At 53.2% G+C, this 15,544-nt stretch overlaps 4 protein-coding genes across 4 annotated transcripts; 3 read left to right on the forward strand and 1 right to left on the reverse strand.

The window, feature by feature from the left end:
- Positions 1-14: 14 nt before the first annotated feature.
- On the forward strand, positions 15-8,599 carry CAOG_06537 (hypothetical protein). Its single transcript, XM_004345236.2, has 10 exons — positions 15-77; positions 195-199; positions 426-770; positions 861-1,045; positions 1,181-2,444; positions 2,522-2,721; positions 2,812-4,884; positions 4,997-7,085; positions 7,165-8,190; positions 8,272-8,599. Exons 1-10 carry the CDS (start codon positions 73-75, stop codon positions 8,427-8,429), a joined length of 7,350 nt encoding a protein of 2,449 aa, XP_004345286.2. The 5' UTR covers positions 15-72; the 3' UTR covers positions 8,430-8,599.
- On the reverse strand, positions 8,594-9,973 carry CAOG_06538 (ribosome maturation protein SBDS). Its single transcript, XM_004345237.2, has 5 exons — positions 9,779-9,973; positions 9,544-9,673; positions 9,148-9,348; positions 8,853-9,017; positions 8,594-8,743 (listed from the first exon to the last, which is right to left on the reverse strand). Exons 1-5 carry the CDS (start codon positions 9,904-9,906, stop codon positions 8,615-8,617), a joined length of 753 nt encoding a protein of 250 aa, XP_004345287.1. The 5' UTR covers positions 9,907-9,973; the 3' UTR covers positions 8,594-8,614.
- Positions 9,974-10,268: 295 nt separating this feature from the next.
- Positions 10,269-13,081, forward strand: CAOG_08988 (hypothetical protein). Its single transcript, XM_011272364.1, has 8 exons — positions 10,269-10,517; positions 11,040-11,060; positions 11,154-11,196; positions 11,264-11,270; positions 11,410-11,862; positions 11,969-12,461; positions 12,569-12,739; positions 12,853-13,081. Exons 1-8 carry the CDS (start codon positions 10,300-10,302, stop codon positions 12,926-12,928), a joined length of 1,482 nt encoding a protein of 493 aa, XP_011270666.1. The 5' UTR covers positions 10,269-10,299; the 3' UTR covers positions 12,929-13,081.
- CAOG_08989 (hypothetical protein) lies at positions 13,055-15,411 on the forward strand. Its single transcript, XM_011272365.1, has 7 exons — positions 13,055-13,537; positions 13,695-13,869; positions 13,966-14,207; positions 14,290-14,511; positions 14,597-14,821; positions 14,914-15,052; positions 15,156-15,411. The coding sequence occupies exons 1-7, from the start codon at positions 13,215-13,217 to the stop codon at positions 15,357-15,359; spliced, it is 1,530 nt and encodes a 509-aa protein (XP_011270667.1). The 5' UTR covers positions 13,055-13,214; the 3' UTR covers positions 15,360-15,411.
- The last annotated feature ends 133 nt before the right edge of the window (positions 15,412-15,544 follow it).

Genomic DNA, 15,544 nt, shown 5'->3' on the forward strand with positions numbered 1-15,544 from the left:
GTTTTTCATTGTTTGTCGTCCTCGCTTTTTGTTCCCCCGACATTTTTCACGCAGACAAGTTTTCATAGTCCGATGAGGTAACCCTTCGCTTTGCGTGTGCTGGCTGATCGTGTTGCTGGCTTGGATTTTTCCCGCCAAAAATCACTAATTTTTTTTTTTTTTTTTTTTTTTTTTGTGCGATGCTTCTCGTCCAGTTCGAGTAAGTCGGCGTCATCGCCCTCTCCCCCCTCCACACGCATGCACATCACTCTCAATCATCACGTTGCTGGGTCTCGTCACACGCAGCCCTCGCTGAAGCAATGCAGATCCAGCTTTGCACTTTGATCGTGTTTTTTTGTTGTTTTTTTTCCCGCGCTTTTTTCCCAGTCGTCGTCGTTGTGCAATCGATCTCACTTCATCTGCTGGTCGCTTCCAACATCCCCCAGCCACAACGCCGTCCAAGGCGAACAGGTCATCCTCCGCCGCAACCGTGGCGTCGTCGCCGGCAGTCGCGCTGGCGTCGGGCTCGCCTGACGAGCGCGTTCATCGCGTTGTGCGCGTCTGGCACAACGGACCGAACAACCCGCTCACGATCGACTATGACGCGAGCATGCAGCTGCAGGCTGTCTTTGACCAAGCATGTGTTCACGCTGGGTTTGCCAAGACGGCGAAGGCGGTTCTGCGGCCCCTCGACTCGATTGTCGATGCGAGTGAGCTGTCTGGCTTCTTGCGCAAGAGGCTCCGCGAGCTGCCTGGCAATGATGAGTTTGCGCTGCTTCGTCCCGGAGAAGGCAAGAGCGCAACAATCAGGGGGGGGGATTTGCCGTGTTATGAGGGAACCGATTTGATCTCATTCTCTTCCCGTTGTCACCGTTTTACAGCGCTGGAGCAGGTCACCAAGCAACGTCGCGTCGAGCCAAAGCTCACCCAGGAGCTGCTGCGCACGATGGCATCCAACTACCGTGCAGCAACCGCGTTGGCTGATATGATGGACAACTCGATTGAGGCCACGCTGGACAATCCTGGCGAGCGTGTTATTACAATCACGCTCGACCGCGCCAATCGAGTAAGCAAAGCCTCTGAATGTTGATTTAGCTGTCGCTTGTTTGTGTTTCCAACCTTGCTCAAAACGATTTCTTGTTTTTTTTTTTTTTTTTTTTTTTTTTTTTGTGTGTGTTTTTCCTCGGACGTGCCCACGCAGACCCTGGTTCTCGAGGACAATGGCCGTGGCATGAATGCCAACAATGTATCCTCCATGATCACGCCGGGTATCTCGGACAATGTCGACCGAGCTGGAGGAGGCAGCAAGGGCGTCACGGACGAAGTCGTTCAGGTCAAGGGAGCGACTTCCCACATGTCCCACTACGGCGTCGGCCTCAAGGCGTCCGTGACCCATCTGGTCAAGCCGGATGTTGGCTACGTCGAAGTGGTCACCAAGACCATCGACAGCACCGTGTCGTCGATTGTCCTCAAACGACCGTCGACAAGCAGCTCTGCAGACCCGGCCGCAATGGATACCAGCGATGACTCAGACCCAACCGCTCGCGAGAAAGCGCGTGAGGCAGCGCTCAAACTGCGCGCCACCACGACATCCGTTGTCAACGTCGACCACTCGTTCCGCGACCCCAGCAAGGACGAGATCGGCAAGTCGTTCACTCGCATTTGCGTCAACAACCTCACCGACGCAGCGCTGGCCTCGGATTTTGGCCAAGAGGACGACCTCGCTGCGTTCATTCGCAGCGTCTACCACCTCTATCTGTTTGGACCCGATGGAGCAGAGTTCAATGTTGCGTCCGGCAAGCCGGTCATCTTGACAGATGTCGAACCCTCGACACAAAACAGCAAGGCTGCCGCGCACCGAATTCCACTCTGGCGCAGCCTAGTCACCCCCGCCGCTGGTTCCTCCAAGCGACAGGGCTTGGGAGAGCAGAGCTTTAGTGTGATGCTTCCATTCATGTCTGGCCGAACGGTCGCGATGGATCCGCGTGCTGCGTATTCTTACGCCGACACTGTCGATACCGTCATCTCCGTTGGCCGTGATTTGCAGGAGATCAAAACTGTCGAGCTTGATTTGCTCTCCAACTGCGCTGTTCGGACGGTTCAGATCAACTTCACCATCGAGAACTGGAATGATGACGGGCCAGTGCAAATGTCCCAAAAGGAGATTGACGACATACTCGTATCATTCCAGACTGCAATCCACTCACAAAGCATGTGTTGGACCTCCGAGTCCAACGGCGACGGGGATCTGTCGTCGGTGGAGCAGATGCCTCCCGCCAGTCGCATTCTTTCGCTTTCCGACAAGGTCGTGCGCGTGTCCCAGGAGACAGGAGACGCTCGAATTTTCACCATGCGAGTCTCCCTTGCCGACAGTGACGACACGGACTTTGTCAGTCGATATCTGCAGTTTGGAGGCATTTTGCCAGCCATCCGCATCCGCAGTATTCAAGTCACTGGGCGATACAGTGAGTGCGATCAGCGAAAAAAGTTGTCGATGTTACGATTTCTCGTTTGTGCTTGATACTAATTGCTATGTGTGCAGTGGGATTCTCGAGACAGATCGCCAACCCCAAGCCAGTGCGAATTATCTTCAACGGACGCGATCTGCAGACCGATAGCTCGTTGCAAAGCTCAGACATCGTGTTGCAGATGATGAAGTCTGCTTGCGTCATGCCCAAGTGCCCGACCCCGCTCCGTCTCGGTCTCCGGATTGCACACGGTGGTCGCACGGGCTATGCAGATGTAAGACGGTTCTTCGTTGGAAGCGTTCATTGTGTTCGTGTGGTTTACCTATAGCTCATTCCTCCCGTGTTGACAATTCGCTCTCTGCAGATGTACTTTTTGTACTTTCCATTCCGCGACAACACCGAGCAAGTGCCTGCAATCCAAGACGAGCCCTGGTCGTCGCCCGTGGTTCGAGCGGGCATGCGCTACTTTTGGCGCGGTCGTTGGCTGTTTAAAGAGGCCGCCTGCCCGCAGTGGTTGCAAGAAGCGACTTTGCGCAAGGTGCTGGTTGGCAAACGACGTGTACCGCAGCAAGCTCTTGGCCGGTGGGTCTGTCTGGTCTTCCTGTCTGGGGACTTTACGCCCGACTACACCAAGAGCACTCTGCGTCAGCAAGTCCCTTTGAACGACATCTTGCTGCAACTCGGCGCTGCCAATGCAGGAAAGGGCTCCCAGTATGGCCTCGACGCTCGCCTTGGACCCGTGAGCGTCAAGCAGGTGACGTACTTGTCGCAAGATAATACCAAGCACACCGAGGAGCCTCTGGACCTTTCCACCATGCAAAAGAAGGTTGCGACCTGGTTGATCGACATGAACTCGAGCGTCGACGACGAGGTTTTCTTTGAGCGAGAGCACTACACTGGCAGCGATTTGAAGCGTAATTTGCATGTTTACCACACGGTGACGATCTGTGCCAGCAAGTTCTCGGCCAAGGATTTCGTGAACATTGGCAAACCGAAAAAGCCAGAATTTGTGCAAGTCGTCTCGTTTTCCCACAGCGGCGCGGACGAAGCAGACATTAGCCAACCTCGGCTTCATTACAACAAGGTGCTCAACTCGAGCGGAGACACGGACGCCAACCCCGAGGTCCATCCACACGAGAAGCTGTTGACCGACATCCTCACCAACATCAAGGTGGTCACCTTGGCGGACCTGAAGCGCCTGGACGACAGCATTGCAAACGCCCTGTTTGTTCGCTCGATGGGAGACAGTGCTGATGCGTGGGAGCACATCTCAAAAGCCAAAGCGCCCGTCATGGCCACCTCGTTCGATGGGTATTTGAATGTTGGCGCGATGAGCGTGACGAACAAGGAGCTGGGTCAGACCGAGGCCATTCCTCAAGGCGTGTCGCTTAACATTTTCTTCCAGTGTGGGAATTGCGGCGCCTCCAAAGAGGGATGCAGTGTTTGCGACAGCATCCGGCTGAGCTCCACAATGCAAGAGCAGCATGTGTCTGACGCGCTCAAAGCAGCCTCCGCTAAATTCAAACAGCTGCCCAAGGATAGGATTCGAAGCATCTTTTCTGCCGAGTCCAAGAAAAAGTTCAAGATTGACAACTTGGCCATGCACAGTTTCAACACGAAGAATCTTTTCAAGCTGCCTGGGCACTACTACGTCGTGGCGATGCCGTACCAAAACAGCGAGATCCTGTCGACTGTTCAGCCGTCTTTCACAAAGATTGAGGTCGAAGGTGGGATGCCGGCGAAGGCAGAGATTGAGTTTGACAAGTTCGACCTGAAGAAGGGATTGCCGATTGGCTGCCCGCTCGAGCTGTCCGTCACACTGTTTGACGAGTATGGCAATCACACCACTCGTGGGGTGAATACGCAAGCTCGCGCAACCCTCTCGCTTGCCGTTGTTCGCAAGGACTCGGCAACTGCCCCGCTCTTTGACTTGACTTTGTCTCAGCAGCCGCTCAAGTGCGTGGATGGGAAACTTTCCGGCACCATGACCATCCAACCTTCGAGCGAGTGGCGCTCACGCAAGACCTTCCCCAAGCTGACAATCCAGGGAACACTGGCTTTCGTGTCTCCAGACCAATCGCAGCTGGTGATTGAGCCCTTCACCGTGACGCCAGCTCCGGGCCTTCCTGCATCTCTCCAAGCAACATCAAAGACTATCAGGCTGCTTGAGGAGGTGTACGACGTGAATCAACCGTTCCCGTCTCGCTTGGAGTTCACTGTGTGTGACGCGTACGGCAACGAGGTGCGCCCCAGCGAAGGCGGGCACTTTCGTGCGAGAGCGACTGGCGACGACGTTGGTCTGTCAAAGCCGTTGATCCTAAAGTCGGATTCGGACGGTGTGTTGAGCATTGACGAAGGCCAGCTCACGCTCAAGCAGGCGGACTCTGTTCTGTACATCGAGCTGGCAGATGTTGCGAACGCCGTCCCTTTGGAAGTGGTATGACGCCAGAGAGATTCGGATGTTTCTAGCTGGAGCTCAGTGATTGTGTGAGTTGCTAACTGCTTTTTTCGGCGGGTCGGATGTCTCCACTTTTCGATATATTTGACAGACGCTTCATGGATCCACTTTTCACATTGCGCTGCTCAATGACGGCGTTCCTGTGCAGATGATCAACGGAGCGGGATTTATCACCGCTCCTGTTGGCACAATCCTGTCTGACCTGCAATGCGTCCTGACCCGCAACGACGTTGCAGCCGATTCGAAGCACGTTTACCCAAGTTGGGTTCGTAACTCTGGGTATGTCACTAATGCCGATGGCATTGCCTCGCTTCCGGCAATCGAGTGTAGCAAAATACTCCAAGAGCTACAGTTTGGACTGCAGCTGGCGCTGAAAGGCGAGTCGGTCTTCAGCTTTACGGTCAAGACGACTCCTGGTCCGGTATCAAAACTCAGCGTCGGCGTCGTGAAGGGGTCTCCGCCAGTCTCGAGGGTGTCCAGCGCGCCATGCAATGTGTGCCGCAAAAAGCCAAACGAAAAGAATCGTCTTGTGGCTTGCTCGGGAGAGTGCCCGATTCACACCGCCAACTACCATCCCAAATGCGCTGGAATCGATGAGGCGAATCAGAATCTCGACAATTTGTCATGGCTGTGTCAGTCCTGCACTCAAATTGCCAACAAGAGCGAGATCTCAGTGTACCTGTCCGCGACAGATGAGTTTGGTAATGTAGTGACAGCTCCGCAATGCAGCGAGCTGCACATCCTCCCGGAGGCGCTTTCATCGGAGGACTTTGACCCGAACTTGCCCGCCCAAACGATTGCGCAAAGCGAAGCCGACGTCGCGCCAATGTCTGTTGTCACTGCTGGTCCGAGTCGAGCCAAGAGCTCGTCCAAGCCGAGCCACGGTGTCGCGGATGTTCCCGGCAACTCGGGCGCCATTGCTGCCCATGGCTTGACCGCCACGTATGCCTTTTCGCAAGCAACAGCAAGCGGAACGGCGTGCCAACTGCTCAAGCTGCGAGTCTCTGCCGAGGGTGCCGAGCAATCGTTCCGATTGCGCGTGCGCGACCCCAAGCATGGAATTTTGACATTCATTCCATTCCGACTTGTGGCGGGGGCTCCTGCAGGCTTCCGACTCGCAGACCATGACAGCAATCAACCGCTCGTCCTCGAGAACGGATCGAGCCCCGCTTTGACGGTTCATGTCGTGGACAGCAACGGCATGGTTGTCTCGAGCGTTAGCGGCGGAGTTCGCGTTGCGTTTGTGAAATGCCCGCCCATCCTGAAGCGCAGCGTGGAAGTCGATATTGCTCACGGCGTGGGGCTGTTTGCAATGCAGCAGTTGCCAGTCTTGGCCGCCATTCCGGAGCAACAGTTTATTCTCGAACTCGTCGGAGCGAAGGGCTTGGCCAATCTGCCGAAAACGACGATTCCGTGCCAGCTCGTCGGCCGTCTGCAGATGCCCACGAAAGTGACGATTCACAATGTTGAAACTACCCCTCTCCAGCACTCTGGAACCGGCCCGTTCTTTGACATTCGGCCGTTCTCTTGCGCCGTCGAGACCGAGCGCCAAGACGATCTGTCGGACGATTGGGTCGTCACAGTGACTGTCCACAAGTTCCAAGGCGCGTCTCAGCCAGTGGTCATGACCGGGACCAAGGGCCAATCCCAGCGCAACACTTTCGAATTCCCATCGACAAGAATCTCGACAACAGAGGCCGGCGGCTACATTCTCCAAGCCAAGCTCGTCAATCAAAGCACAGGCCATGAGGCGGTCTTGAGCGGCAAACCGGCGGGTGTGCAAGTCGCCGCTGGCGCTCCCCATTCTCTCCGTCTGCTCTCCTCTCCGTCAGAGTCCGTTCATGGTGGCTCGACCCTCGACGTGGTTCGCGTGTCCGTTCTGGACAAGTCTGGCAATGTGTGTGGTGCCAAACCAACCTCCGACTTTTTGAGCTCGGTCGAGCTCAAGAGCGACCAAAGCAGCCAGTCTCGGTTGACTGCTGCGATTGCCATCTCGCCGGTCGCCAGCGGTCGAGTCGACCTTGCTCCCGGATCCATTCTTCAAGCGCAAGTGGTCGGTGGCGTGGCACAATTCCAGAAAATTGATGTGATCGACGGCCCGGACGGCTCTCTGTCCGTCGCTGTTCGGCTGTTGGATTCTCGCGTCGATCCCGTGACGTTTGTTGTTCCCTTTATGAGTGGTAAGTGGCTTGGGAGCACTGCTTGGTTTTGTGATGGGGTGCTGGGTGTTTAGCTGACGATTCTGTCCTTTGACTACAGCCGCGTCTTGGAGTCAAATGTCGAGCGAGCAACAGCGCGTGTCGATGGAAGCAGCCCAGTTGAGTGAGCAACAAAATCAAATCAAGATGAGGCTTCAAGCGTTGAATGAAGAGTACGGACTGAAGCGGCAGCGCGCTGAGAGAGCCGAGAAAGAGTTTATCGCGGCGCAGCAGACCGTGGTTCGGCTCACCTCACGTCTTGCAGCACCCGGCGCCGACGGAGATCATGGCGCCCAGCTTCAAGCGTTGTTGAAGCGTGGTAGCACCGACCGCTCGTTCGCTCCGGGCCCAAAACCACGCGACTACCCGTCGGCCATGCGTCGTGTCATCGACTGTGGCCGAATTGAAGACAGTCAGATTGCAGCAGTCATCGAGACTCTGCTGGGATCTAGCATGCGCATGGGAGTGATCGATGTTCCCATGGGCTCGCCCGAGTTTGTACGCTTGACCAACGCCAATGCTGGTGACCGCGTTCTCAACCTCCAGAACCCTCGAACGGCCAATTCATTCTTCCGTCAGGGTGTCAACAATGACAGCCAACGCACCTTGAAGCTTCCTCGACCCGCTCACGCTGCTGGATTCATCGACTTTGCAGTCAACATGATTTTCTTGGAGAGGGAGACTGTCTCCGAGCGAGCCACGGTTTGGTACTTTTTGCTCCGTGACGCGATGATTTTTGAAACGCAAAAGCATCTGCGAGACTTTGCAGAGCAAATCCGGTCGACCGACAAAATGCCGAACTTGATCGCGCTTGACGGTTACCTCATGCGTGGCGATGGCACAACTCAGAAGATGAAAGTTCCCAAACGATCTCAATTTGCAGCCGTCGAAGACGCCAAGCGGTTGGCCGTCGATGCACAGGGGTCACACACGCTCGATCCACTGCTCCGTACTCTCTTGCAAGGACACATCCAGTCTCAGTACGATAACAAGAAAGTGGCTGAGGCTCAAGAGGTGCTGATTGTCAAGTCCAATGAGCGGAACGAAGCGACGATGGCTGCCAAAGCGTTGATTGAGCAGCACCAACGTACGTCGATGCAAATGCACGCCGAAAGCTGTTTTTTGTGTACTTTGTTGAAATTATCGCTCACGATGGTGTTGTCTACAGAGCTGAAGGGAGAACTCGAGGGAATTGAAGCTCGGCTGCAGCAGCTGAGTGTGCACCGCAGTCAGCTGCTTGGAACGCACGCTCCACCCGCCAAGCGTACTCACGAGGACGAGGATGACTCTGCCACCACTCGTCGAGTCAAGTCGCGCAGCGCATGAGTGTGTATTCGTGTATGTGTGTCTTTGTCTTTGCTTGTGTTTGTGTTTGTGTTTGTGTGCATGTGTGTGTGTGGGTGTGGTGCGTCTACCAATAGTGCCATTCGACTTCAACTTGCACAATAGCTCTGCATCACCTGTTCGACGTATCCGCTGTTTCCATAACATGTTTGAAAGCATGAGCTGTTTTATTGAATAAGTTCGTCACCTTCCTCAATGTGTTTCAGCGAGAGCACTTCCAGGACGCCTTGGCCTTTGGTTTCGCTTCGAATCACATCATCCAAGGGCCGGAACGCGCCAGGATCGATCAAGCAGGTCTAGCGCAAAAAAAAGAAGGAAAAAAAAAAGCAAAAAACCCACACCAAAACAAATCAGCAACAACCATCACCACCATCTTTGCTCCAATTGGCGCAAACAGAAACCTACCAGCTCCAAATCGCCCGTCCATTCTTCGCTTTCAACCGTGGACACAAGGCTGACAACGCGATCTTTGATTTTCTTCGCATCCTTGACAGGGAGCACAATCCGCACTCGCATTTGGGCGCGCTTGATCGAGATTGTTTCCTGTAGTTGCTTGATGACCTCAAGTGCCTACATTCAAACACCAATGCGCCACAGTTTGCAGCGCGTACCGATTCGATTCGATGCGCAACGAAAGGATTGTCAGCACCTCTGCATCGTATCAACGGTTTGGACAAGAGGATTGTCTCAATCCACGCACCTGTTGCTTGGTTGACTTTGTCACATTGACAGAAAAGTGCGCATCTTTCATGGCGCGCTCGATCAGCGTCACCGTAAACGGGCGCTGCGTCTCCGAATTGACACACATCTCGGTCACAATTGTGGCAATTTCTCGATACATGGCGTCCAGCTGCACCTGCCGCTCCTTTTCCGAGACTTGGAGTTCACCTTTGGTCAGAATCTGAGTCGCACAGGAGACCATACAGACCAGATGACGTGAGTGAGTGTCAAGCGCACGGGTTTTGGAGTGCTTCTTCATCCTTGTGATGACGATGATGCCAATGATAGTAACCGGACATCGAGCTCATCAGCATCATCATCATCATAGTGACGGCTTGATGGAGACGGCTCGACGGAGGGAAGGGGTTGCAGTTACCTCGTGGATGACCTTCTCCTGGTCGGCGGTTCCGAACGCGGCCTCAATCTCCTCGCGCTTGGCAGCCTGGCCCTTGGAGACGTTGAGGAAGATGGTGTGTGTTTGCAAGACCTCGTCAATGTCCTTCTCCCTGTGTGCAAGCGGTCATAGAGGTTTTTTGGATTACGTCAAAATTGACCAAGTTCGTTGCGCAACCAACCACACACACAAACACACACAGACAACGGCTGCTTACACGCCAGAACGCCAGCTCATGACCTTGTTCTTGTAGCACGCGAGCTCGTAGCGCGTGCCGCCCTTGCGCAGGCGAACAATCGCAACGTTCGTCAGGCGGATTTGGTTTGTCGGCGTGAAAATCGACATTGTCTTAGAAACTGAGCAAGTACAAAGTGCAAAAAAATACAAGAAAAAAAAAAGAACTGAGACAACGATGCAAGGAAAGTTCAGAGACTGCAAATGGCTGGAAACCAACTCAGACAAGGATGTTTTTGCAATGCCTCGCATTGATATTCGATCGTACCCCCGGCGTAGCAGTCATCAGACAGCTCCAATTCAGAGATGTTTTATTCTAGCATGTAACAGTGGAATATCGGGTGGCGAATAGACCTCGCGGGGATCGATGGAGCGAACAACTGCGGCCTGCCTGTCTGTCTGTCTGAGCTCTTGCCTTCTCAGATTCTAACGGCCAGTCCAGCCAGTTCCGTTTCGTCGTTTCTCAGTCTTCTTCTTTCTTTCTTTCTTTTATTTTTATTTTCAATGATGCGTTTCCAGTCATCGGTGCTTTGCATTGCACTTGTTGCACTTGCCATTGCTGCTGCCAATGCAGACGACCGCATTGTGAATCTGCCTGGCCTGCCCGCCAGCCTCGCCAACCTCGAGATGTACTCTGGCGCGGTCGTCGTCAACGCGACCCACCAGCGATCCCTCTTCTACATGCTCGCCATGTCCCAAGGCGACAAGAACAGCGATCCCCTGTAAAAACCATAGCCCTACAGTTTGGCTGGAAATGCATTGCAACTCGTGTCTGTCTTTTTGGTCGTGACCTTTCATTGCGCTCCTTCTGCTGCTCCTGCTGCTTGGGCTTCGCGCGTTCGTCGTGCTCTCCTCTCATTCCTCAAATCAAATCTGGGGACGTTGCTCAGCCCGAAGCGTGCAGTCTAGCGCTGGCTTTGGATTACAGGAGCACACAATCAAAAACCGCGACGGATGAGGTTTTTTTTTTTTTTTTTTTTTGGTTTTTGTTGATTTCTCAGTTTTTCAGATTTTTGTTTTTGAAAAAGCAAAAATAACAACAAAAAACGTCAGCGAACAAAAGAAAACAAAAAATATCAACGAGTTCGCGATGGCGATTGAACACATGCAATGTGCCCCAGCATGATGAAAGGCTCAGAGTTGGTGGACGGGTTGGTGAAAATTCAAGGTCGTAACGTTTTGTTTGTTTGCTCACTTTTGTTCTGAATCACTTTGCAATGTTCGATGATTTTGTTTCACGACAGCGTCGCTTTCCTCAACGGCGGGTAAGTTTGGTTTGTGGACATTTGTTGGCTCGAGTTGCTTTTTGCCATGCCACTCGCTCACTGTTTGACTTTTGCTCTTGTTCCGGTGTTCAGTCCCGGCTGCTCGTCCCTCGGTGGCGGCATGATGTCCGAATGCGTAAGAACACTTGTCGTTCTTTGCATGTATGCGTGTTTGCTTCAAAACTTTTGCATTGTACAAACAGGGCCCCTGTCAGTCCTTCCATTTCCTTGCATTCAGCGCTCATCCCACAGAAAACTCCGGCTCTCTCACCTTGCTTGTTTGTTTGTTTGTTTGTTTGTTTGTTTTGTTTGTTTGTTCTTTTTTTTCACCTTCAAAACTCAAAAACAGTCTTCCCCGATGCCAACGGAAACCTCCTGGAAAACCCCAACAGCTGGAACAAGATTGCCAACCTGCTTGTCGTCGAGAGCCCCTCTGGCGTCGGCTTTAGCACCTCGCAGAACACAGCCGACTACAACACTGGCGACGTCCAGACCGCCCAGGACTGGCTCGCCTTCCTGCTCATCTTCCTCGCCAAGTACCCCCAGTTTGCCAACCGCCCCTTCCACATTGCCGGTGAATCGTACGGCGGACACTACATCCCCCAGCTTGCCAAGGCCATTCTCGACTCGAACGCTGCCGGCATCAACCCCAAGATCAACCTCGTCTCTTACATGGCTGGCAACCCCTGGACTGACACCACCATTGACAACATGTACACTGCCCAGAGCTGGTGGGCCCGTGCCATCAACTCGTACGAGACCTGGAACGGCATGGCCACCTACTGCGATTTCGGCAAGATTGGTGAGTGTTTGTTTTTGTTTCTCGGTCGATTTTTGCTGCTGCACGCAAGTTTGTTCGCATTGCATCTCGTTCATTTATTTTCTCACGCTTTGTGATTTTGATGCAGGCCCGCTCGCCGCTCTGGAAGTCGCCCAGTACAACGCCCCCGACCCGCTCAAGTGCCAAAAGTTCGTCACCGCCAGCACCAACGAGATGGGCAACATTGACATTTACGAAATCTACCAAGACGTCTGCCTGGCTGGCCCCGACGGCCGTGTCGGCGCTCGCAACAACCACGGTGCTCACCTGCTCAAGGCTCTTGCCAAGGGTCCCGACGCCCACCTCACCATCCTCGGCCACCTTGGCCGCCGCATTCTCGAAGCCGAGAAGAGCCGTCCCCAGAAGCTCCGTCGCGATCCCCCGGTCGAGCCCTGCATTGACGACTTTGTGCAGACCTACCTCAACCGAGCGGACGTCCAGGCTGCCATCCACGCTCCCACTCTCTCCTACGGCTGGATGGACTGCTCCAACATTGTCAACTACTCGTACAACGATCTGCTTGCGTCCGTGCTCCCCCTGATCCAGACGCTCACCAAGTCTGGCATCCGCATGCTCATGTAGTAAGTAGTCGAGTGTTTTGGCCATTTGGGGTTGGGCACCGTCGTCTGATTTTTTTTTCTTTGGTTTGTTTTCAACTCATTTTTTTGTTGTTGTTGTTGTTGTGCAGCACCGGTGACCATGACGGTATCATTGCCTCGCTCGCCACAACCACCAACGTCCGCGCGCTCAACCTGACCGTTGTCCAGAACTGGCGCCCGTGGATTGGCAGCGACCAGCAAGTCGCTGGCTTTGTCGAGACCTACAACGGCATGACCTTGGCGACTGTTCGCGGTGCTGGGTAAGATCGCGAGAGAGGGAGAGAGATGGAAGCAGGTCTCTTTGTGCTTTTTGGCTTGCTGTGATGTGGCCTCTCACTCCTGAACCTTGCCCGTCTTTTTTGCTGCCGTACAGTCACATGGTTCCTTACATTCAGCCCGCTCGCGCCTTCGATCTCTTCAGCCGCTGGGTGAACAACAAGCCGCTGTAAATCGAGCCAAGCCCTGATGAGCATTGCGATTTTGCTCTTCCCAGCACACCAGTGTGTTTTCGTTTGTTTTTCGCATTCCAAAATAAACAAGTGCTGCGTCAGTCCGTTTTGTTGGTGCACAGTTTTGCTCTAGTCTCAGTCATATTTTTTCGCACTCCTCTCTCATCCGCTCAGACAATCAGACTTTTGACAATTCTTCATCAATTTCGCTCATAATTCAGCTCTCTCTCTCTCTCTCTCTCTCTCTCTCTCTCTCCCGCTGTCTCACTCGTCTTCTTCTAATCCAATGAATTCGATGGAGCTGCAGTCTGCGCTCGCGTCGTCGTCGTTCGTGGCGATCGTCGAGCAGGAGCGACTCCAATCCCAGGCTGCCATTCTCGTTGCCACCCTGGCGCTGCTCGTCCGCGCGGCCGTCGGACTCTATCCGCATTCTGGCCAGGCAACCCCGCCAATGTACGGCGACTACGAGGCCCAGCGCCACTGGATGGAAATCACGCTCCATCTGCCTCCCGCCGAGTGGTACCACAACTCAACCTCCAACGATCTGCTCTACTGGGGCCTGGACTACCCGCCGCTCACTGCCTACGGCTCGTGGCTCTGTGGCGCAATGCAAGTTCTCACATTCGCGTTTTCCTTGCTCTGCGCGGAGAACTTGACGTTTTCGTCCAACTTTGCAAATTTTCTGAGAAATTTCAGAGTTTGGAAAGTCACTCAATTGTGTTATTTCCGTTCTTGTTATCCAAAAATTGCTGTCTTTGTACGACAGAGCGCACTTCTTCGACCCGGAATGGGTGGCGCTGGACACTTCGCGAGGGTTTGAATCGAAAAGCAGCAAGGCGTTCATGCGAGCCACTGTGCTCGTGAGCGATTTGCTCATCTTCTTTCCAGCAGTGTTCCTGTTCTGCCGGCAGATTCTCGCCGATTTCACAAGGTCAAAGCAGGTATATTTTTTTTTTGTGGCGGTTGCTCAAGTCTCTACCTGGTGAATATTTGAGTGCGCTAACCGCAACCACGTCGTCGCTCTTCTCGGGGGTCAGATTGCAATCGCCTTCATGATCCTGCTGCAACCAGGGCTCATTCTGATCGATCACGGCCACTTTCAGTACAATTGCATCAGTCTTGGACTCGCACTTCTGGCAATCGTGGCAGTCATGCGAGACTGGGATATTCTTGGCAGCGTTCTGTTCTGCCTGTCTCTCAACTACAAGCAGATGTCGCTCTACTATGCACCCGCTTTCTTTAGCTTTCTTCTTGGCAAGAGTCTTCAGTCGGCACATCCGTAAGTGATTTTTGCTTTGTTGGGTTGTTTGATGTGACGAAACGTACGATGGAGTTTGGCTCATCGCACCTTTTTCTCGAAGAGTGTTGCGCATAGCAGCGCTCGGCGTTACAGTGATTGCGACATTTGCTCTCTGCTGGCTGCCCTTTTTGACCTCCATCGATTCGGTGGCCCAAGTCTTGCATCGCATCTTCCCAATTGGACGCGGGCTCTTTGAGGATAAGGTCGCAAATGTATGGTGCGCTGTTTCCGTTCTCATCAAGTTGCGAGCCATCTTTGAGCAAGCGCTTCTTGTGCGAATCAGGTATGGTCGCATGGTCGCATGGCTACTCCGTTGTCGAAGCGAGACTCGCGAAATTTTTGTGCTCACCTTGTCACCACCACTCCAGTGCGATTTGTACTCTCCTCGCAATTCTCCCAAGCTCTGTCAATCTAGCTCTGCGGCCAAGCCAGACTGGATTTCTATACGCTCTGGTCAACTCTTCGCTTGGATTTTTCCTGTTTTCGTATCAAGTTCACGAAAAGTCCATCCTGCTCGTCGCGCTCCCAGCTTCCTTGCTATTAGCCTCAGATCCTCTCAACGCGGTCTTCTTTTTGCTGCTTTCCACGGCAAGGTATGTTTAACGGGATGCAGATGAAAGGTTGAACGGAATTCGATGATTTTTGTGTTTCCAACTTTTACCTCTTCTGTTTTTTTGTTTGCCAGCATGTTCCCGTTGTTGCACAAAGACGGCCTGGCAATTCCATATGCAATTTGCATCGTCTTCTTTGTGATTGTTGTGCTGCACATGCTGAATGTTTCCCTGCAAGCTTGTCAACACCTCACCACCATCGGCAAGCTTCAGGTAAATCGCCAACACACGCACACATACCCGGAAAAAAGTGATTGGTTGGTTGGTTGTAGTTTGGCTCACAGCGAGTGACTCGGTTTCTTGTGTGAATTTGCAGCTTGCAGCAGTAATTGTGTGCTTTTCAGGGCTGCACTTGGCGTGGTACTTTTACATTCCTCCAGCACATCTCCCTCACGCAAACTTGCTCCTTTTCGCCGTCGTCTCGTGTGCAAGCTTTGTTCTATTTGCCGTGTATTTCAACTGGCGGCAGTGGCAACTCAACGGCGTGCCTACCTCCACACACAAGCTGAAACACTCCTGATTGCTGCGTTCTTGCACCAACAAATTTATGAATAAAATCAAAAATAGCACAATTTGATTGCTCGTTGATGATGATATTTACGCAGGGATGTATTTTTTCGTGTATCAAACACGCAGGCATTCGCACGGGGTGGAAAACAAAAAGATGATGGCTGGGGAGAACATACAATGCAATCCGGAGTCAGA

Source organism: Capsaspora owczarzaki (assembly GCF_000151315.2).
Source record: "Capsaspora owczarzaki ATCC 30864 unplaced genomic scaffold supercont2.11, whole genome shotgun sequence".
Taxonomy (NCBI): domain Eukaryota; class Filasterea; order Ministeriida; family Capsasporidae; genus Capsaspora; species Capsaspora owczarzaki.